Source organism: Rhineura floridana, chromosome 2, assembly GCF_030035675.1.
Source record: "Rhineura floridana isolate rRhiFlo1 chromosome 2, rRhiFlo1.hap2, whole genome shotgun sequence".
Taxonomy (NCBI): Eukaryota; Metazoa; Chordata; class Lepidosauria; order Squamata; family Rhineuridae; genus Rhineura; species Rhineura floridana.
In genome coordinates this window covers 204,042,117-204,065,475 of record NC_084481.1, presented here as the reverse complement: position 1 = coordinate 204,065,475, position 23,359 = coordinate 204,042,117, and the positions used below count along the sequence as shown (strand labels likewise).

The 23,359-nt window shown below is 40.1% G+C and overlaps 1 protein-coding gene across 10 annotated transcripts in view; it reads left to right on the top strand.

Annotated features, from left to right (window-relative positions):
- The window catches only part of FOXN3 (forkhead box N3), a 398,156-nt gene that overhangs the window by 282,996 nt on the left and 91,801 nt on the right, over window positions 1–23,359 (top strand). For all 10 annotated transcript variants that reach the window (XM_061611930.1, XM_061611929.1, XM_061611934.1 and 7 more), the window contains one exon: window positions 12,946–13,010. In XM_061611930.1, the coding sequence (XP_061467914.1) occupies window positions 12,946–13,010 (65 nt within the window). The remainder of the gene's footprint in view (window positions 1–12,945; window positions 13,011–23,359) is intronic.

Genomic DNA, 23,359 nt, shown 5'->3' with positions numbered 1-23,359 from the left:
TCTGACCCTCATTGTGCTTCTTATGTCCTAATTGATGATTATGACACATAACCTGCATATCCTTGAATGTTAAGGCACCCTCATGCAATTTTAAGAATAGGGTCATGATCCTGGCCCTCCCATATGTCACTGTTGGTGGCTTTGCAGACCTCCACATGGTGGAGGCTGAATATCTGCAGTGAATAGTGTGCTCTACTTGTGTAGGCTCCCCAAGCGACTTAGAACATGGAAAGACCAGGATTCTAAATCATGGAAACCTCCACACAAAGGCTTCACAGCATGATGGAAATCAACCTGGTGGCAGGGCCAAGGGGATCATCTTCCGTTCTCCCCTTCATGTAATGATTAGCCCGTATCGAGACATTATTCCTCCCATGGATGATGTGTTGAAAGTTCTTTGGGGTGAGCCACCAGGATCTGAATAGAAGCAGTTCCTTTGCTAGATTTGCCCAGTGCCATTGTGTGACTCCCGTATTCTATTAACAACAAACAACAATCTTTATTCACAGTCAACCGACCACAAGTACAAAGCATAGTACTGTATTAAAGGATAAAACTACTTAAAAACAAAAACTGTGGCAAACAGCAAAAGCAGTTCAGTTAATTACCGTTCACAATCTTACAGGGTCTGGTCAAAATGGCCAAGTTCAAATATTTTGCTACTATTAAAGTAACTGTGAAGCGGGTATTGTGCCAGTGTGCAGAGAATTCATAGAATTCTGGGTTAAGAGGGTTTAGCCTTCTTGGAAAGGGGTTGGCTGTTCTTGGTAGCTCAGGTTTCCCTCTTGTGAGTCAGATAAAAAAGCCAGTTTTGCATGATTGTTGCCAATATAGTATTTACTTTTGTCACTTAGCCTGGATGCCCTAAGTCCACTGCTCCACCCCCTTTAATCGCAAAGAGATTTGTTGAGATTTTGGCTAGAATGGATGTTCTCATTGCTGCCTTAGAGTGAAAAATTCAGGAAGTATATGAACTGCCTGTCAAGTTTTACCATGTTCTCAGTTTGAGAGGTAAAGATTGAAAATGCAATTGCTAAAGCCTTTCTTGGGCTTTAGTCAATCGTATGCATCCCTTGTAATTTATAGGATATTTAACTTTTCAACTCTGCTGTGTGTCCCAGTATCTTGCATGAAATTTAAGAGGAACTTCGTGAAAAAGGACATTAAGATCACATCTTCAGGCCCCTTTCTTTAACAAGAAAAACTTTTTGTCCTGTACTTTCACATTTTAGGCCCTCCTTGGGTGAATACACATTTGTCCGCACATCATAACTGAAATTAAGTCCCAATTATAGGGAGAAATAGTGATGACTTATATACAAGAGACCTCTGTTTTCAAAATATTGAGTATATCACTTGAATGTTGCAAGGCCCCCAACTGCAGTGTGTATGTGTTTCAAATTTGTCTTGTGTAATTAGTTCTCATCAAGCACTAATGTTCTTTCCTTCTTATTCTTTTTTTCTAAATTGGATTCCTTTTCCTGAAAAATACTTACGCCTCTATGTTTAGGTGTAAGATGCATCCCACATAACAGTGGTTCCCAAACTTATTTTCCCCGCGGACCACTTGACAATTGCTGAGAGTCATGGTGGACCACTTAATGACCATATTTCCACAAACACTGCCCTACTGGGAATGTGTCACAATTCTTAAAAAGAATTTCTGTTTTCCAGGGACAGCCAGGTCATGTCCCAAAGATTTGCATAGTTATAGGGAATGTTTCCCTTGCCATTCCATTATTCAGTTAAAAACCATAGATCAGTGGTCCCCCAACCTTTTCCCCCATGGGCCACTTGAAAATTGCTGAGAGTCTTGGCGGATTACTTAATAATTTTTCTGCCTGTTGTAGCAATTGTAATGTATTTTGCTGGATTCTGTATGATTTTTATTTGTGTTTCAATTGTTTCTTTTATATGTTGTATTTTATTGTATTACAATTTGGATTCCATAGAATTCCATATAATAAATAAAAATGCAGTTAAAAACAGTGTGAATATTTAATGCAATGGATATGGTATCTCCTGTCTTCAACCACACATCCACATCCACACCACAGACCACCTGAATGAAGCCTGTGGACCACAGTTTGGGAACCCCTGACCTATAAGGAAATATTTTTCAATCTGTTTCAAAAGATCTTGATTTCAGATAGAAGCATTCTTATCTATCTTTCTTTTTTTTCTTAAACTTGCCATTGAGAGGTTTATACGCCTGTAATAGACTGAGAAGTGGGGACAGAGCTGATTCATGGAGGATAAGGCTTCAGTGGCCACTAGCCATGATGGCTATGTTCTACTTCCACTGTCAGAGGCAACATGCCACTAAATATCAGTTGCTGGGAATTGCAGTTGGGGAGGGTGCTGTTGCACTCGTGTCCTGCTTGTGGGCTTTCCATGTGCATTTGGTTGGCCGGTGTGAGAACAGGATGCTAAACTTAGATGGGCCTTTGGCCTGATCCAGGAGGCTGTTCTTGTGTTCTGTGTTGTAATTCTTCTCAACTATGTTCTGCAGAGTAGCAATGAGCCCATTACTTGCATTTATTTTGTTGCCCTGGTGTCACTAGCTCCAGGTAGGTGCCAACTGTACCTGCAGAAGAAAGCAGCAAGAGATGGCTGGCTATTAGTTTGCACATGGAGCACCAAATGACCCCTTGATTTTTTTAGATATAGTCTACCCCAGGGATGGATAACCTGTTGTTGCTGAACTACACATCACATAATCCTTCCCCATTATGCGTCAGGATGCTGGGAGTTGGAGACTGTTTTGTTTTATAACATTGTATCAAGCTGTGGTTATCCTGCACTTCCCAGTTCATTTTCCCATCACTTTCCTTATTGCACAAAGTTCGAATTGGGGTGTGTGTGTGGATTTGTTGCACAAGAGCACAAAATCAACTAATTGTGCAACCTGAACTTGCTGTATGCAGTTGAATCACACCTGAAAGTGTCAGTCTGGAAGTGCCCATAGAGATGTTCTGGGAGGCAGTTCCTGGCATGTAAGGGTCAGTGTGATGTTCCTATATTAATGTATATATGGTAAGTGTTGGTTGTTTAGAAGATACATGGTAAGTGGAGTGAAAGAGGGGGAGTGAATGGGCAGTAGAATGCGAGATGATTGGCTGAGTGTTTAAAATGGCTGAATGTATAAAAGGAAGAGTGAGAGTGGAATCAGGGGGGGAGAAGAGAACTGAGTGGGTTGCTTGGTGGGGTTGGAGAGAGTGTTTTACCAGGAGAGAGTGGAGAAGGAGGGGGGTGGAGTTCAGATTAGTATTGAGTAAAACCATATGCTTATGTGCCTTAAGAAGAAATCTTGTTAATCTTGTTAGCTTTGTTATCTTTAATAAATACTTAATTTGGTTTACCAAAGGCCTGATCCTTGGCTGGGGTTTCACAGACCAGACGGGAGGGTAAGGTAATGACCAAGGCTGAAGGGGAACTGTAACAAATGGTGGCAGCGGTGAAGAGAATAACAATACCAGTATTCAGAGTCTCTGGGAATACTAGTATTGGGACGTTACTGGTGGTTGCCTAGCAGGGGGATCTGTTGAGATCTGTGCTAGAGTGGGGAGAGAAACCATAAGAGAGAGCGGTCCGGACTGGTGGAGTCCCTGGTGGTGCCAAGAGACAGGCAGTAACCACGAGCAGGTAGGAACCTGACAGGGAGAGCCAGGGAAGGACGCCTCACAGTCAGCAACTGAGAAAGGGTGGAGTCATTTGAGGGAACAATGAGTCCCACAATTGGTTCTTGGGGGAAGGGAGGCGTTGCCAGACAGAAGCAAGTCAGAAAAGCCCATGCATTAAAAACAAAGCACAAGATGGCTCAGAATACTCTGGAAAATCCCCATGACCATGGCTAGCATTAGCTGAAGCAATTTGGAAATTCAAGGGGGACCTGTGGAGGATGGAATGGGAATTCTGTAAAACAATGGTTCCCAAATGTTTTCTCCCACACACCACTTGAAAATAGCCAGTCGTCTTGGTGGACCACTTAATGATTTTTCTACCTGTTCTAATGTGCTGTGCTAGATGATGTATGATTTTTAATTGTCTTTTTATTGTTTCTTTTATTTCTTATATTGTTTATTACAATTTGCATTACATAAAATTCAAATTGAAGTACCATAAAATAAATATAAGAAACAAAAGAAGCAACAAAAATACAACTAAAAATCAGTATGAATATTTAATGGAGATTATTATTATTATTATTAGAATTATTAGAATTTATTACCCAGCCTTCACCCAAAGGTCCCAGGGCAGGTTACAGCGATTTTAAAACACATAATTAAAAACAGTTAAAAGCAACCTAAACAACATGCCATGGAGCACGTGAATGAAGTTCAGAGACCACAGTTTGGAAACCCTTGTTGTAGAATTTAAGATGAATAAATTCATCTGGAATGTGATGAAGTGCCAAGTTTGGGGTAGGGGGCTGTGGGGTTTAGTTTCCTATTGGACAACGGCAGGTTTGGGGCTCAGCCTCTGCATGGTGGTGCCAGTCTGGCATAATGCTGTGAACCCAGTACACATATACAATGAGCAGAAATAAGGAAATAAATAAATCAGCAGCAGCATGTCTAGTATGGACTACACAGCATCTGCATTCAGTGTTGTTTTGCAATTGATGCCAAAGTGTGCCAAGGAATATTGTGACACTTTGTGAGTACTCTTTGGTGGGCAAGGGTGCCATAGCTCTGTATCCGCCCAACTGTTACCAGGGTAAACTCTCTCTCTCTCTCCCTCTCTCCCTCCCTCCCTCCCTCCCCCTCCCTCCCTCCCTCCCCCCCTCCCCCTCCCTCCCTCCCTCTCCCTCCCTCTCTCTCTCTCTCTCTCTCTCTCTCTCTCTCTCTCTTTTAAAGGCAACATGTACTTTGGCTGAAATATTAATAGAAGTCATTTGGCATCCCGATGTAGATGCAGGATATATTTGCCTGCAGAATGCAGTATTTAACATGTGCACGCATACGTACAAGGCACTTATTGGGGGGGCGGCGGATCTCAACTGTCGTGTGTAGAAGCAGCTAATCCTCTATAGTGCACCTGCTATCCAGAGCTTTGAAAAGTTACTTGTTTGAACTACAACTCCCATCAGCCCAATCAGTGGCCATGCTGGCTGAGGCTGATGGGAGTTGTAGTTCAAAAAAAGTAACTTTTCCAAGCTGTGGCTATGACTATAATTGCAACCAGTACAATAGTGGATATGAAGACATGTGAAGGCTGGACTGAATCATCAATCTAAAGGTTGTGCAAATTGGTGGTAATCTGATGATCATTCTATAAGAGGATGGTGACTATTTCCTTGGCTACAATTTATATGATAATACAGAGCAGAGTAGGAATGTGGCAGATCGTAACCCTCACCTGATTAAACTATTAGACCTCAGTGAAGCTAAGAAAATAACTGGTCAGGGTTTTATTTATCTGTTGGATCAAATGTCTTTAGTTGCTTGATTTAATAGTTTGTTGAGAACCTGAAATTAAGCTGCAAGTCTCCACATGTCAAGAGTTGTTTCCTAGCTACACTGATGTCATTAACAATTAGATACAGCTCTCTCAATTTGGCTCCGAATCTTGCAGCATTGTGTGATGAAATGGCTTCAGAGTTCAACATAGATTGGGCATCTAATGTAGCTGTAAAAACTCTTTTTTCCTCAGCTCTCTTACATTGCTTTGTGGGCAAATGCTTTCTTGTTTGGGTTGAATCTCAGTAGACGTGACTAACTGGACCCATTGAAATAAGCAGACTTAGTGGCTTGGGTACAACTTTTTGACATGGTTGTAATGATCCAGAGATATTTGTATGTTGAAATAGGAAGCTCACCCGCTGCTGCACCCAAGGGACTCTCATACTGAAGGATCCCATTGTCATTGGAACACACGTTGGGGAGTGGGTGAGGTTTAAATTCATCCCCACCATCCTACTCCCAAACAAGTAATAGGAATAGCATTACCAATCTGTCAGTGCAAGAACATTTCTGAGTGCTGACCCCTTTCTCTCCCCCCCCCAAGCTCCATTTTATATTGCTGGATCAGAATGTTTGAAAGCACCCCATTTTTTGAAACAGACTTTAGGAGCAATCCTCTTATTCATGGTTAATGGTCACGTGTAACTACAGAACCCGGTAGAGGAGTTGCAGGGCACATTGGAATGATCTCCTTGACAAGGTGCACCTGGCGCCAACACTGTTACCTTTTCGGCACCAGGTCAAGACTTTCCTCTTCTCCCAGGCATTTTAGCATGTGTTTTATACTGTTTAAATTTTTAAATTGTGTTTTAAATTGTTTTTATAAGATCTGTTTTAAATTGTATTTGTTTTAATGTTTTTAGTTACTGTAAACCGCCCAGAGAGCTTTGGCTATGGGGCTGTATGCAAGTATAATAAAATAAATAAATAAATAAGTAAATTTGCACAAGAAAAACAAATGTCCAGGGGAAAGGGACTGTATCATCCTGCTTTTGATTCTTGGATAGCATCTGCTCCAAGCCATTATATTCACTTTTGTAAAAACACACACTTTGGTCAAGCTGAAAGTGACAAACTTAAAAGTACAGAAACGCTTTGGTTCTAGTATGAAGTGTAAGATCTAAAGCGTCTCTTGTATATACTTGTTTGCTTTGTGAAAGTTTTGAAAGCTGCACATAGGTTTTTGCAAGAATTTGCAGTTGTTATGACAATCTAAATCTTCAACATGAAATGAAATTGAAGTTGAACAGGACCAGTTGATCCCTTTTCACACCTTCATTTCCATACATAGACTGAATGCATGGAGGAGGAGGGGGGTCATGCTGGCTGACTGGCCCTGAACCCAACCTCCAAGCATCCATTTGTCCAAAAGTGAGAATGGGAGTTCTGTATATAGGAAGACTTTATTGTTGTTGTTGTTGTTACTATTACATAATAATGATGATGATGATGATTTATTAGATTTATTAGTCGCTTATTACCCAAAGGTCTCCGAGCAACTTACAACATTGTTAGAAACCAAAATAAATAACCAAAACAATAAAATAACCACCACTCCCATAAAGCCATAGACAGCTTTGGCAGCACACTAATACAAACATCATTTTAGCCTATCAGATACCTGGGGAAAAAGATAAGTCTTTACCTGGCACTGCAAAGATACCAATGAAGTTGCCAGGCAGATCTCCCTGGGGAGCATATTCCACTGAAGGGGCTTTCTCCTTTGTAACCACCCTCAGAGCCACCCTCAGAGGGGAGACCTGGAGAAGAGCCTCAGAAGAAGATCTAAGGTTCTAGGTAAGTTCATATTGGGAGAGGCATTTCAAAAAAGATTGGGGTCCTGAGCCATAAAGAGCTTTATAGGTAAAAACCAGCCCTTTGAATTGGGCTGGGAAGCATGTAGGCAGCCAGTGTGACTGGAACAGAATTTGTGTTATATGGGACTTCCGGGAAGGGTGACTTAGCCTGTGCCTGCTTTTGGGACGGGCTCCCGCCGCAAAAGAAGCTTATTCAGATATAAATCAGTCAAAACTTTTTTTTTTGACTGATGAAACTTCTCCCGGGCAGGGAGAAACGAAGAGATTAACCTCAAAGCCTATTTTTGTTGGGAGGACTAGATTTCATTGATTTATGAGACGTGGTCCAGCCGACAAAGGAGGACGGATTTTCAACAAGCTCTATCTGATAAAGCGACACGTTCATCTTTTCTTTAGAGAGAGAACGGACTAACAGGCAAGCACCCTTCTTTCTATATTTTTTTACTTGACTTAAACTGTTGCAGTAAAAGGAGATTTGCCAGATTGATCGGCTTTGGACATCTTTCCGGTGAGCTATAACTCTTCTCTGCTATGCACTAATTAACAGCTTATCTCTGTTTTTGTTGCAAAAAGCTGTCCTGGATTTGCATTCTAAAGATATACACAGAAGAGAGATTTCTATTCCTGATTTCTATTCTGAAGAATATTATATTGTCTGAGACTACTCTCTTTTTGGTTTATTTTATTTTGACGAATCTGTTTCCTGACGACGCCATTAATTGTTTCGATCCTGGGAACTACATTTTGTTTTCCTAAGCATAGTGAGATAAGGCTGGCTGTTCTGTTTATACTGTGATGTCATCAAGTTTGGAGTATTAACCCAATTGTTGCTGAAATAAGAAGTGGTTCTCTTATATTTTTCTTTTAAAATGGCAATCAAGAAAGTGGCTGAGAATCTGGAAGTAACTAGGTTTCAGAAAATAATGGATGAGATTGAGATAACGAAACGAACCCTGCGACAGGGTTGTAAGGAGCTGAAAATTGAATTGTGTAAAATGATCCAGGAGTTTAAAGAAATAGGGGTCCCTGTGAGAGAGGAGACCCTGGAGCCTGGAACAAACGTGGAACAGGAAAAAGATTTGGAATTTATGGATTTTAGAAATAAAATCTACTGTTTGGAATTCAATGTTATCTCTGAAGAAATTAATGAAGATATTAGAGATAAAGTTATCAATGGCATGGACAATCTTCTGGACTGGAATGATGTGATGGAGCCTAATATAGAGAAAACCTATGGAATTAACTGCAGCCATGTGACAAGGGAAAAACTTTCAAGAGATGAGCCAGTACATTTTGTAAAAAAGAACAGAGATATGATTTTACTGCAGTATTCCAGCAACCTATTCAGAATGGATGGCAAGAAAATATTTGGGATAGAGGAAATTCCCATTAGACTCTTACTATATGACTATGGTTATGACAGCAAGATTATTACGGAATACTGAGAATGGAAGATTGGACACTGAAATTACTGGAGTTAACAAGACTATTGAAGATGGAAGATGGAAGATGGAACTAATAGGGATAATAGAATAATGGCTATTGAAATTATTGAACCTAACAGATTCTGATGAGATGGATTAATCGAAATGTTTATTTTGACTATGGTTATGACAATAAGATTATTATAATTATTAATGAGATGGATTAATCGACATGCTTATCTGGAGAAAAATTGATAGATATATTTCTTAAAGAATTGAAACCTCTCTTTGACTTTTTGTGGAAAGAATAAAGTAATGTTTATGAGATTTGATGATTAAGTAAGATAACTACTGGAGGAAAGTGATTTTATAATATGATTTAAGAGACAGGATTGTTATACATTGTAGACCTATAACTGATTTGATCTGTGACAAATGGGAAGTTAATATTTCTATGGTTATGACAGCAAGATTATTACGGAATACTGATAATGGAAGATTGGACACTGAAATTACTGGACTTAACAAGACTATTGAAGATGGAAGATGGAAGATGGAACTAATAGGGATAATAGAATAATGGCTATTGAAATTATTGAACCTAACAGATTCTGATGAGATGGATTAATCGAAATGTTTATTTTGACTATGGTTATGACAATAAGATTATTATAATTATTAATGAGATGGATTAATCGACATGCTTTTCTGGAGAAAAATTGATAGATATATTTCTTAAAGAATTGAAACCTCTCTTTGACTTTTTGTGGAAAGAATAAAGTAATGTTTATGAGATTTGATGATTAAGTAAGATAACTACTGGAGGAAAGTGATTTTATAATATGATTTAAGAGACAGGATTGTTATACATTGTAGACCTATAACTGATTTGATCTGTGACAAATGGGAAGTCAATATTTTACTTTTTATTTTTTTTTGTCTAACTATTTTTGATTTTGTTTTTTGTCTTTGAATGTTTTATGGTTTTGTTATGTATGTTATATGAAAATCTGAATAAAAATTATTGTAAAAAAAAAAAAAGAATTTGTGTTATATGATCTGTTCATCTTGAACCTGTCAACTATCAGGCAGACGTATTTGGCACTTACTGAAGCTTCCAAACCATTTTCAAAAGTAGCCCCATCATAGCAATAATCCAATTTTGAGGTTACCAGAGCATAGATTACTGTAGCCAGGTTATCCCTGTCCAGATAGGGTCACAGTTGGGCCACCAGCCTAAGCCAGTGGAAGGCACTCTGTGCCACTTAGGCCACCTGTGGCTGAAGTAACAGCAGTGGATCTAGCAGAACCCCAATCTACAAACCCATTCCTTCGGAGGGAGTGTAACCCCCATCTAGAGCAGGCTGCACACCACTCAGCCAGTCAGAGGAACCACCCCACCAACCGTATCTCAGTCTTGTTTGGATTAAACTTCAGTTTATTGGCACTCATCCATTCCATTATTTCAACCAAGCACTGATTCAGCACATCCACTGCTTTACCTGCAGAAGATGAAAGGAAGAACCCTTATCTACGCATTCAGCCTATGGGTAGGGACAAAGGTAAAAAGAGAGCTTTACCCATTACAAGTGTGTGTACATGGAACTCATTAGATGTCCTCAAGATGATGTTGGGACTCTGGTTCCCATCAGGCCAGCCAGCATAATCTGAAGATCACCAAGAGATAGGGAAGGCTATATTTGCTGCCCTGGGCTCCTGCTGGGAGGAAGACCGGGATGGATATATATATATATATATATATATAAATAATATAATAATATAATAATATAATAAAAACCTCTGTTTGGTTAATCACAATTACGTTTATATATATTTTAGGTGATTAACGGAATCCTTATAGGGATCCAGAGCAAGCTTGAGTGAAGTTCTGTTTGTTGCTTTCAAAACTGTCTTATGCTGCTGGATCTGCTGGCATCTCTATCGCTGTTATGGAAAAGTCCAACAGGCTGTGACCCTCGATGTTAAAATGCTTTGCAACTGGTTGCTCCACTTTTTTTGTCAAGTTTGCTGACTTGTGGTTCCTGAAGCATGTGCGTAGGTCAGTTGTGGTCTTTCCTACATATTGGATATGACATCCTGGTCTTTTGCACTCGATGATGTAAAGTATATTGCAGGACCTGCAGGTGATGTTCTGTTTGATGTAATATGTCCAGCCTGTCCTAGTGCTTGTAAAAGTGGCTGTCTCCCTGAGGTACACACAGGTGATACAGCGTTTGGAGTGACAAGGATGAGACCCTGGATTGGTGATAGGTGACTTAAGCACAGCTGTCACCCAACAGTTGTTGGACTTTTCCATAACAGCGATAGAGATGCCAGCAGATCCAGCAGCATTGACTAAAAGGGAGAACTTTTGGATTTACTTTCTGGACACATTGGCACCACATGGCCTGAACCTGGAGGACAGTACCACCACTACTTAGCTTCTGCAACTGAAGCCCCTCTGAGCATTCCATCCTCAAAGCTCTATAACTGCCACCTTGGTAACAGCATTTGTATGTTGGCAGATGATGAAGGCGGAAGCTGAAACGTTTTGTTAATATAATAAAAACCTCTGTTTGGTTAATCACAATTATGTTTATATATATATATATATAAGACAGTTTTGAAAGCAACAAACAGAACTTCACTCAAGCGTGCTCTGGAATCCCTATAAAGATTCCGTTAAGCACCTAAATATATATGATCTTGCATCTACATTATCAGTAGTTATGTGTTAAATTTGTTACTTCCAGCTTGGCCAAAAATTGTGTTCGAACAGTAGCAAACATAACTGGTTGGTGTAGGATCATATGTTTTCATGTGCACAAAATGGCAAAGTGTGTGTGTGTGTTCCATGGAAGCGTAGAAAACATGGTGAGCCTGATGTTATGTGGATGCTTTTGCTACGGTCTTGGTCGCTGATCCATGTCATGTGCTCTTATTGCCATCTCCCCTGTCAAAAACTCTTTACTGCCCTTCAGATGCAATTAAATGAGAGGGCTGACTGAACTGAATGCAGGGACTGATTTATTTAAAATTAACTGTCAATGCATTTCAGATGAGCAAAAATCTGAATGTGTGAATGTTCTCATTTTGATTATTGAACCCTTCACCTACCCTCTTGATATGTTGCTTATGTGCTTGATTCCCTTCCTTTTAGGTCTCTCAGATCTTGCCTAGATCTTGTCCTAGTTATGACAAGTGATAGAAATCAGTTTAACATAAAGCAGAAGAAATAACTCTCTTGGAATTGACTTTCATTGTTACATGACAGTCTTGCCAGAGAAGTTCCCTAAGTTTAAGAGTGTTGCCGTTTAAGTTCTGTGGTTCATGCACACATGTGGAGCATGACGTTTCTATCTCACCTAGTGACTCATTGCTGTACTGTTTGGTATCCTCATCTAGGTTAAGGTCCTTTCCCCTTAGGAAATATGTAATGATCTGTACACTTACAGTGAAAGTTGTCAAACACCTCAGGTGCCAACTGGAAGCATGATATACAGAAAGGTCGTTATGGCTCATTTGTAGCCGGACTGCATCTATATTGCTGGTACAGAAAACACATTGACCTGGACTCCTGGCCAATCTTTCTTCTCTCTTTGCATTTATATAAGACTACTGCTGGCACAATGTGTCTACATCTTTAGAATCATGAAGTTACCTTTATGAGGTTTCCCTGTACTTTGTTTGTTTACTTATTTATTTATTAGAAGCTCAGGCTTCTCTTAGGAACATTCTTTGTATCTACCTGTTCCTAGGCAAACAGTCTTCTCTCACTTTCTGGGCTGGTTCATGCAAGCAGCAGATGCTGCCCTTGGCTGATACCTTTTAAAATGGAAAGTCAGATCTGGCTTAAAGTGTGTGAGTGTGTAAAGCATTTTTTGCATTCAAGTAAGCTTAATGTATGCTTGGTAAGCTATGAATTTATTTATTTTTAAACTATGTGTTAGAGAAATATTTTTGTTTCTAGCTTTCTCTTCCTTCCCTTTAAAAAGTGTGTGGGTAGACATTGGTCTGAGTTTCTTCTTGCTAACAGAATGTGATTGTTAAATAATTATTTTTAATGAAGAGCTAATCCCTAATCTTCAGAAGCAAAATGTTGTGTTCTTAACATGACAAAACTGATGCCATGCTTAAAAAAAAGATGGTGATGTTGAAGAACGTATTATTGTGGCACTATAAATCACTAAGCATAAATGAAATTTTATTTACACTTCTTCTTTTTTCTATCACCTTCAGCACATCAGGTCCACCAATTTGGCCAGGAAGCACCTTTTTCAAGAGAAATGGAGCCCTTCTGCAAGGTAGGTAATAGATTCCATGTTTATTCCTTTGGCATCTTCCCCTCCATTAATTCTCTTGACAATTGTCATGATTTTCACAACCTTTCCAGAAGGAAGCTGTAATGGACCCTGCTTTATATATTTTTTAATTCTCTCTGCCTCAGTTTATCAATAACACACTCATGAGCTCAACACATTTTATCACAAAAGGTTATGTGTGCTGTGAAGGTGGCTCTCTTCTTCCTCCCCTCCTCCCCATACTCATTATTGATTTTGTTTCCTCCCATTTATAGCAAAGTCAACAGTTTATGCAGGACAACATGTTCTGGTAACTTTCAATTGTGTTGATGAAGAAAATAACTTTGATCTTTATTGTGCCTGTGCAAGGATAACTCTTGCAGCAATTGTGTGCCAGCTCTATAACAGGAAAAGGTGGTTGATACAAAGGCACAAAGTCTCACCTCTTTGAAATTTGGTTTTATTCTGACTGTGTTTTTCCCGTCTTCAGTACTGGAGAGATGAGATTGGTGGTTAAGAGATAAAGACCTTGGGGGGGGGGTCTGTGTATATCTGAGCTTTGTTTTCCCTTTTTTAGGATAATCTTAACTAGTATATTATGCACTTGTAGCTTGGAAATTGTAACTGATGCAACTTGGAAGAGTTTTCATGTTTTTGTTGTATATGTGCCACATTCTGATTCATAATTGTTGTAATCTGATCTGGATTTTGGTAATCTTTTGGATATAGTGTGTTGAGACTGCTACTGTGTGAAATTTGATTGCACGAATCAAGAGAAGATATCTATCTCTCCCTAACTCTTTGGAGGCAGTAATCGTAACATGTAACCAGAATCTGTCAGTCAGCTATGGCTACATATACAGTTGTATTTAGAAAAGACACTAAGGCTAATTTTCTAGAATTTGTCTTTTATTATTATTTTTTCATAGATTGCATTTGACAAAAATGTGTTGGTATATCAGGTTGTGGTTTTAAGATTATGTAGCACTTTATGGAAACAATTATGCTTAAATGAATTGATGCCAAAGAAAAATTTGAAGGCCAACCTACATACTACCTAATGCAAAACAGCTCCCAGAACAGGGAAATGCCCATGTTTTAAGCAAATGATTATTATCCATATATAAGACACAGTGGTCATGTTTCCAGGTTACCATGTGGGCATTACAGCCTTGGAATGTATGGATATGAGGGGTAGGAGACATCTCTAGGACTAATCATCACTGTTGCTGCTGTTTTTTACTTTAAGCTATTTATATAGTGTTGTTCATCCAAACATTCCACAGTATTTCACGGATTAAAACAAACAACTAACAAAACCATCAGTAAAATAATACAAAACTATGCAAAATAAAACTAAAACAGCTGACCAATGAAACAGCAGTGTGGTCCAGAAACAGCACAATAAGCTATAGCAATAGCAATAGCTGGTCAGCTGACTGCTTTTGAATCTCATTTTACAATCTGTGGCTGGGAAAGTTTTGCTTTAACATTTTCCCTCTCCTGGCCCGTAAACTGGACTGCCTTTAAAGCAGATGCAGGTTTCCTGTGTGTGATCTCTGCAATTCTGGCCAGATTGTTTTGAAAATAGCTGTTTCCTCTGTTTTCTCCCCAGCCCATCCCTCCATACCAAATCAGACCAATGTTTCTAAGATCTTAATCTTTTGTGTTAGGGAATAAATGGATGGTGTAGTACAATTTGGATACTAAATGAAATGGATAGATTTGAGCAGCTAGCTAGGTGAAAATTGGTTAACTACTATAAAATTGTAAGAATCTGAATATATCTTAAAGTAACTGGTAAATTCTAATCATTTTGAGAAATAAGCACATTTGGGCTGTGTTAGTTTAGAATTCTAGTTCACTTGGACTGAAGTATTCAAAGAAGGCTGAATTTTAGCAATTGTAGTTCCCACCATCATAGCATGGCATACGCATGAACTGCCGCCTGTTCAAAAATTTTCACCTTGGTACAACAGTAAGGGCAAAAAAGCCTTGTCTCGTATTGGATCTTATTTTTTGGCAGTCATCTTGACTGTCTTCCTTGAACTCTGTGTCACCGTACAGTAAGTTCAGGGAGGTTCATAGTAGAGGCTGGTTTGTAAGAAGGAGAGAGAGCAGTAGAGAATGCTTTTACCTCTGTTTTATAAAGTAAGTAGCCTCAGGATATTTCCCACTGAATATGGTACGTCAGTATTTTCTGGGAATTATTCAGAATTGCAGAGGTATGGTTCTTTAAAATCTTCCACAATCTTTTTAAGTCCTGCAAATGGACTTCCTTGGGATATTAATATGGTTAGTAGTGTATATTAACATTTGGTGTATTATTTCCTTTTGCATTGCTAATGCAACTGTACTCACATGCATACAAAATGACATTGTTGCAGACTTACAGATCTGTGTTTCCAGTTATTGATTGAAGAGAATTCTTGGCTTAGCTTTAAATAACCACCTGGCGACACCATCATCCTTGTAAAGCTACTTTTCAAGGCCTAATATGCTTAATATATTGACGAAGTGATATTAAAAGAGAAACTGTCAGTGCTAGCTCCTTGATTAAACCTTTGGGTGGGTAGTTCTGTTGTTTTGGGATTACCGTTTGAAGAGTTGTTAAGGCTTTTTTTGTCTTGAGTCCGGGCAGCGACCCTAGATTTAAGCATTTTTGAAAGATTGAGTAAGGCTATGATTCTTTGAACACTTACCTGTAAAAGAACCACATTGAACACAATGAGATGTGCTTCTCAGTAAACATGGGTAGGATTGCATTTTCTCTTGTATAGCTTGCAATTAAATGGATGTGAGTTGTACAAGATATGAAACAGACATGTTCCACGTCCAATGTGATTATGGTCAAGGTAGGCAAAACATAGCTGCAGGAGATGGAAAGTGACACAGCACAGCAAGAACCATGGACAGAACAATACCAACCTCAGCTAGAACTGCAAGTTCCTGTTGATTAGGAAAGGTCTTGTGATAAAATTTATGCCTTGAGAGAGACTTTCTAACACAGTAGTCTTCTGTGTATATGAACCAGCAAGAAAAAGGTACAGAGGTGAACATGGAAAAGAATTTCAAGGAATGTAGAACTGGAACTGATCTGTAGTACATCTAAAATAAATGTTAATAGGGCAAGGCATTTTCAATAGGTCAATATTTTAAGTTCAATGAAAGCATTGGTGTTCTTGTTAAACAGTTATATGTTTAAATATCAAAGGGATTGATTGCCCTTGGTACAGCTGTCTCTTACTTAAATGTATTTTATTTCTCCATATTTGAATGTTAAACTCTTACCACTAGAATAACTGTTTTTTTCCAGTGGGTCTAACATCATCTAGTCAGGTAAGAAACCACCACATGCCTGTGGAGTGACTGACTCTCACCAAGCCCCTTTGCAGCGAATGTTGACTTTTGATTATAACTAATGGCCGGCTATTTGTATTTATTTCACTGTGGGTAGCATGGTTTAGGTAGCATGGTTGTAATTGGAAGGATAACCTGAGCATGCTGTACAGATTCTGTGGAAAGGTTTCAAAACAGCAATATGACTATGTTGTCTTCTTGATTACAGTAAACAGTCAGATTTGTGCATGGATGTGGTGTTTGATTTTAAATGGCTTTTTATTGTTGTTTAACTGAATATACTTTTGTAAGAAATAGCTTACATGAATAATCATAACACTGTAAAACACTGTTATACAGTTGCTAACATAATTTGTTGGTTTTGCCATCAGTGAGTATTCCTGTATTGTATCCAACTATTCCTTTATTTATTTATTTATTTATTTATTTATTCAATTTATATTTGCCTGCTTCCAATAGCTAGTACACACAACTCTGGCTGTCGTAGTTATACATGTGATCAGTTTTCTGTTGCTCAAAGGTATGCTATCATCAGTGTAAGTCAAAAGGATCTACACTTTATGGGGTATCATAAAAATCTGATTTTCCTATAATTTTGGCCTATTGTTTTTTTTTAGTTCTTGGCCAACGGTTATATCTCTCTGTCTTCAGTTTTTAATTAATTTCACCCATAGGTTGTCACCTAGCATTTTCTCTTTCCATTTTGTCTGTTAAAGCATAGTTTTGTTACTTTGGTTGTAACTCTATGCCAAGATATGATTGCATTCTGTCTCTTTAGCAGATGTATCTCAGTTTAGTCTGTTAATGTTGAATCATTAATTTGCAAACATGGTCAAAGAAGAGTGTAATTGGATGCTTCAAGGTACAATTGTAAATTTTAATATAAATTACTGTGGCTCCTTGGCATGATCCAACTATAACATAAATGTGCGAACTCATCCCAGTAATTGAGCAGTTTTGAGAATGTCTACTTCTGTTGTGTAATGCTTTAGTATTGGCAGCATGAACCTGATTGCTGCTTCACTACAATATGAAGTTATTGTAAGTATAGAAAATGCATTTTACTCTGAATGTATGTATTTGCAAATACTTCTATACTGCTGAACATATTTTTAAATCAAGACTGTGAACAACAAAATCAATAAAAACATCAATAAAAACAAATGCCAAATAACTAATCAATGTATCAGATTAATAACTCAGCTGGATCAGGGGACAGCTGCCTTTAGAAGGAAAAAAAAGCCCACCTCAGACTAAAGTATTGCTTCGGGGCCTTGCTGGGAATTTAAATGGCAGCTCCAATCTGCATGATAGTCTTTGAACTACTGGAAAATGAGATCTCAGGGCAGGCATAAGCGATGTGCCCTGCTGGGGCAGCTGCCCGAGAATGCGAACTGCTGACACAAGCCCTTGTCTGGTTTACTGCAGTAACTTGCTGCCAAACATGAGAATGTGACAAAATAGACATGTTTATTTGATATGTAAACATGGCTGTATGCAAATTTCGATATGATGGCAATATACACACTACAGTGCTTGCCCAATAGATATTGGAGATAATACCCTCAATCAGGTCTTTGGTGCAGAACAGATTGGGAGTGATCTGGTGGTGGTGGTGATGGCTTACAAGCTACCCCATTGTCATGACACATGAGTTTTGGATTAGCAGTGACTCTTCCTCCCTCCCCCACCTGCCTGCAGGGCTGGGGGACCTATTAAGATGGTCCACCCCTGGAGATGTATGGACTCTGAAGGATTTCTGAATCATCTGGGGGGATTTTCTGGCATAGCTGATGTTCCTGTAGAACAGCAAGGTGGAGAGGGCCATTGAAATGTTTGCTCCTACTGTGTGGTAGTGATGGTGACCAATAAAGCTTACTTCTCCACTACCGTTGTATCCTCAAAGTACCGTCTAACAGAACTTTTCTGGGCGGTGAGTGGATTGATGACATCTGGCCCACAGGTGGGAATATCAGAATTCTCAGAAGGGGAATAAGGCTTTCATTGGCTACTAGCTATGATGGCTATGCTCTGCCCCTGTGGTCGAAGGCAGTATGCTTATGAATACTAGTTGCTGGAAACCACAGGAGGGGGAGAGTGCTCTTGCGCTCAGATCCTGCTTGTGGGTTTCCCCGTAGGCATCTGGTTGGCCACCGTAAGAACAGGATCCTGGACTAGTTGGACCATTGGCCTGATCCAGCAGGCTCTTCTTATGTTTTTAAGCCTGGTGTGATAAATTTTCAGAGCATTCTGAAGACAAAGTTACTCAACTTCTCTTGGAACTTGACACCACAGCTAGGATAGGTCATGGGGAGGTTTCCAGAGCACTGTCTGGTCCGGCCCTGTGGTTTCCAGGGGAGACCCTTCTTGCAGCCCTGCTGATTGTGTGCCCCATTGTTCAGTGACACAAGGCAGGGCCTTCTCCATAGTGGCAGCACCCCAATTGTGCAACTCCCTTCGTTTGTATGCTTTTTGATATTTAGTGGATTTGGGGCATTTCAGAAGTAGTTGCATCTTAGGAGATCATAATATAGCTACTTTGAGCACAAGGCAGAAACTTTTTTTTAACTAATTTCAAAACACAGCCTGAGTTTGTTTTGTGTATCAGCTGACTCTCATATCCACTTCTGAACGCCTCTGGGCAAAGTTTACTGTCTTTGTTTACATTACCTTGACAACCAATGGGAGTGGTCCATTACTTACTTCAGAGCAGGTCAGGGTGCACCACAAACAGTTAGGTAAGGGTATGTTTGTGCTGCTGCTTGCCTGAAGCCAGGGCTCCTGTCTGAAGTGTTGAGCCAAAAGAAGAAAAACACTTGCTTTGCTGAAATGCATGCTGAAAAATAGTTTTGCTGATGACAACATTGTTCTCTGAAAGTCCTTGCCCAGCTTCTTAGATGTATCAAGCTAAAAGGGCCATGGGACCACAAATAAAATTATATGCTTAGATCATGGGAAAGCCAAGATACAGCAGTGCCTATAGAAATCTGAAATACAGTAATTAAATAGTTTGGTCGCTGGGGCCACATTTGGTCTAAGTGAAACAATGCATTTGTTAGCTTCTTTTCTAAACAGGTTCAGTTGTGTTACTCATATGTGTGATTTGTAACTATGTCCATGGCATACCCCTTTTTATTTTTGCTGCAGATAATTGAAACAAACTGTTAGTTGGCTGCCATGTCCTTTGGTTTTCTGTCAGTAGCTATGACCTGAAGGAAATTGTGATAATGTTCAAGTACACGCATGTCATATGTTTGCGGTTTCCTTTTTTTAAAAAGATAAGCTAAGAATGTTTTTTCTCAAGGCCTGTATGCTTCATATATACTAAAACCAGTGTATTTCAGACTCTTGGTAACTGGGACTTAATTTGTTTCTCTTTGACTAAAATTGGTGTCACATTTCATTCTTATGCTAAAACACACACAGGAATCTTATACTGAGTCAGACCATTGGCCCATCTAGCTTACTGTTGTCTACACTGACTGGCAGCAGCTCTCCAGGATTTCAGCCAAACTTGGAGATGCCAGTGATTGAATCTGGGACCTTCTGCATGCAAAGCAGATGCTCTGCCACCGAGCTATCATCCTTCCCTTCAAGCTATGGTCTTTCCCTTGAACGACTATATTTCTTACTTGGCTCCCAGAACAGTGGGCAGGCATCTCCCGTACAGCATTGGAAAAGCCCTGTTTATTTGCCCTCTCCAGTCATGCAGGTTGTGGGTTACCTTAACATGTGAGGGGGGGTGGGGATGAGCTCTACACCCCCCCCAATGTTTGTATCACCCTCCGTAAGCTGGAGATGACTGTGTGAAGCAGGAAAGCCTCCTGTACTCATGGGCATTTAAAACCCTGGAAAACATGTGGGGAGCCTACATGAGTAGACAGCTCCCCACCTCACGCAGTCACCCTCCAACTTGTGGAAGGTGACCAGAATGACTAGAGGGAATGGAAGCAATGCATTCATTGCCAGACACCACCATGTGTTAAGTTAACCGGGAGTCTGCTTGCTTTAAGAGGGTGATTGTTTCCATGTATTCCACTATCCCTTTAGTCTCATGGGTTAGACCTTGGGGGATGATGCTTCTGGGATTCCCCCACACTGGACTAGATGGGCCTCTGGCCTGCTCTGTATCTTTCTACCCATACCTCAGTGTGTGAAGACTTCCCTATATCCTGGTTCTCTAATGGTACCATGTTCTATGATCTAGGAAGCCTCTATGTTAAAGGCTTCCCTTCATCAGATGTCACTGCAAATGTGCAAACACCTGAGATGGGGTGGGACTGAGAGGACCTGGGCAGTGTTGGCTGCATTGCTGAAAGCATGGCCCATCAGCCCATTTTAATATTCTTTGTCTCTTCATACAAGTTAACGAATGAAGAAATGTAAGGTGTGCAGGCATTGATAGCTTTGGACCTGCAAAACCTGTCATAATGTAAGGGCCCTGCAGGAGCAGGCCAGAGGCCCACCTAGTCCAATGTCCTATTTTCACAGTGGCTAATCAGATGCCTAGGGGAAGCCCATAAGCAGGACTTGGGTGCAATAACACTCTCCCTACTTGCAATTCCCAGCAACTGGTGTTCAAAGACATACTGTCACTTGTAATCCTAAATATTTATGCTGGCATAGTAAATGTCTTTATCAACAGCATATGCTATGTTGTTGTACATCATTTTACTAGTGCTGCAGTCAGTAGCCCTCATCCTAAGCGAGTTACAGCATTTGGGTGTTTTAGCATTTTCTCTGCTGCCTTTATGAAATTTTTCTTAAGCAAGCAGTGAAGCACTGTTGTTGTTTTTAACAGATGAATAGAAAAGTTGTATTTTAGATCTTGGGCAAGAATATCCAACTCCCCTTGCCTCCAGCAATTAGCCAAATAGAGGCTGTTGTCAACACTAGATAGATAAGTTTGTAGAAACAAAAGCATAGTTTATTCAACAGAAAAAAGGCCGCTATTTCTATTTCATTTATAAAAGTCTGTGCAAGGGCATTGCATAAGTGGTGTCTAGATGTCTTTAGTGAGAGCTGTGTGCTGTGTTCAGAAAAACAAAACAGCATTTCCTTCAGGATAAGTGATCTTTTTCTGTCTTTCATTCATCTATATCTGTTCACAGGACTAGAACTGCCAAAGCAATTCGTGTAAGTTGAGCATGTGATTATTTTTCATTAAAAAGGAGCACTATTTTACTTTGATATACCCTGGAATAATAACTTAGTAACAGGGGAATACATTTAGATAATCAAGAAATTTGGATAGCCAAAACTGTATAGTGGAGATTTCTGTCATGCATGAGTGAAGTCAACTTAAGAGAAAATCAAGGACAATTGAAAGGCTGCTGTCAGAACCAAGGAATATGTAAATGAGAGTTGATGCACCTGTTTCTTTTTCACTACAGTTGCATGGCTTTAAAGCCTTGACAGTTTTGAGAGATGTCTTATAGTCTGCCTAAGCAGAAACCGTTTCACTGTGTGTGCATTTACCGAGTGGGGAATTCTCCATAAATGTTCAGTGCTGCTTTCGAAAAATCTTTCTGACTTTGGCTACAGTGATGGCACTCATGCAGTAAAGCTCTAAGACATTAAGACATTCTTAATTCACACTTTGTGTGTGGCGTAGTGGTTAAGGTGTTGGCCTACAACCTGGGAGACCAGGGTTCGAATCCTCACATAGGCATGAAGCTCATTGGGTGACCTTGGGCCAGTCACTGCCTCTCAGCCTCATGAAAACCCTATTCATAGGGTAGCCATAAGTTGGAATTGACTTGAAGGCAGTACATTTACATTACCTGGCTGTGCTAATGCATATACCCAAAAAATTGCTGTGCCCCATCAAGGGCAATTCCAGACAACCTGTTTATTGAGCATTCATTCTGATTTGTTTGCAGGGAGGTTAGATGACGCGTCAAAGCAGTTTTTTCCCCTATTGCTTTCCTTATTGCAAAAAGTCAGATCTTTTGGGGAAGCCAACCTGCTGTGCAGAACCTCCCAGTCAATAATAATTGTGCAACCTGATTTTGCTGATATGTGTCAGCATCCCAAATAGCAACAGTCTGGAAGTGCTCCAAGTTGTGAAGGACATATGTAGGTGTATGTGCATCTTTTTAAAATACTTCGACGCTTCCCTGGCTGCTTCTTCAGACTGTAGCTTTTGAGCGTGGTTTATTGTTGTTGTTCTCTTTTCTTCTTAGAGAGACACATCTAAAACTGTGATTTGGACCCTATGGATGGTATTCAGTGCTAGTCCTACTTGGAGTAGACCCTTTGAAGTTAATAGACATGACTAACTTAGGTCCATTAATATCAATGGGTCTACTCTGAATAGGACTTGGTTGAAAACAACCCCAAGGTAAATGAATGGAAGGAAAATTTACCATCTCCCTCTTACACTTGGAGATGCCTGTGTCCCTCCAGAAGCCTCACTTGGAAGCTCAGGAGGGGCCTCTTGACCAATGTGGGCGATGCTGGGGGAGGAAATTACCCAAGATGGTGCTCCTCCTGATTTTGGGCAGTTCGCAGCTCTCCTAAAGGCCTTCCCGCATTGGTCAGGAGCTGCTACCGCCCTGACCCTCTGGAGAGGCTTTTTAAGGGTCACAGGTGGTTGCAGCGGAGAGAGGAGGGGTCGGGAAACTTTCTTTCCATTCACCATAGTATCCAACCCTTCTCCACTGTGGGTGGGTGTAGTAGCAGCCAGTGTGGTCAGGCAGAGACATTTAACTGACCTCCTGGCAGGGGAGTCGCTGCTATTTACAAGGAGGGAGAGAGGCAGGGAGGGTGGCACAGTGCAAACACACTGGCAGGAAAGCAGCTCACCTGCTGGGTAGTCAGATAAGTGCCTCCACCCCACTATGCCATCTGCTGTTCTGTTCACCCTTGATGGGGGGTACTTGAGTGTACATACTTGACTACAAAAGGTAAAGAAAGCCCTTAATTAAAGATGGATTCACTGGATTCACTTAACATTTCAGTGACTCAGTTTTGGATCAAGTGGTTACGCT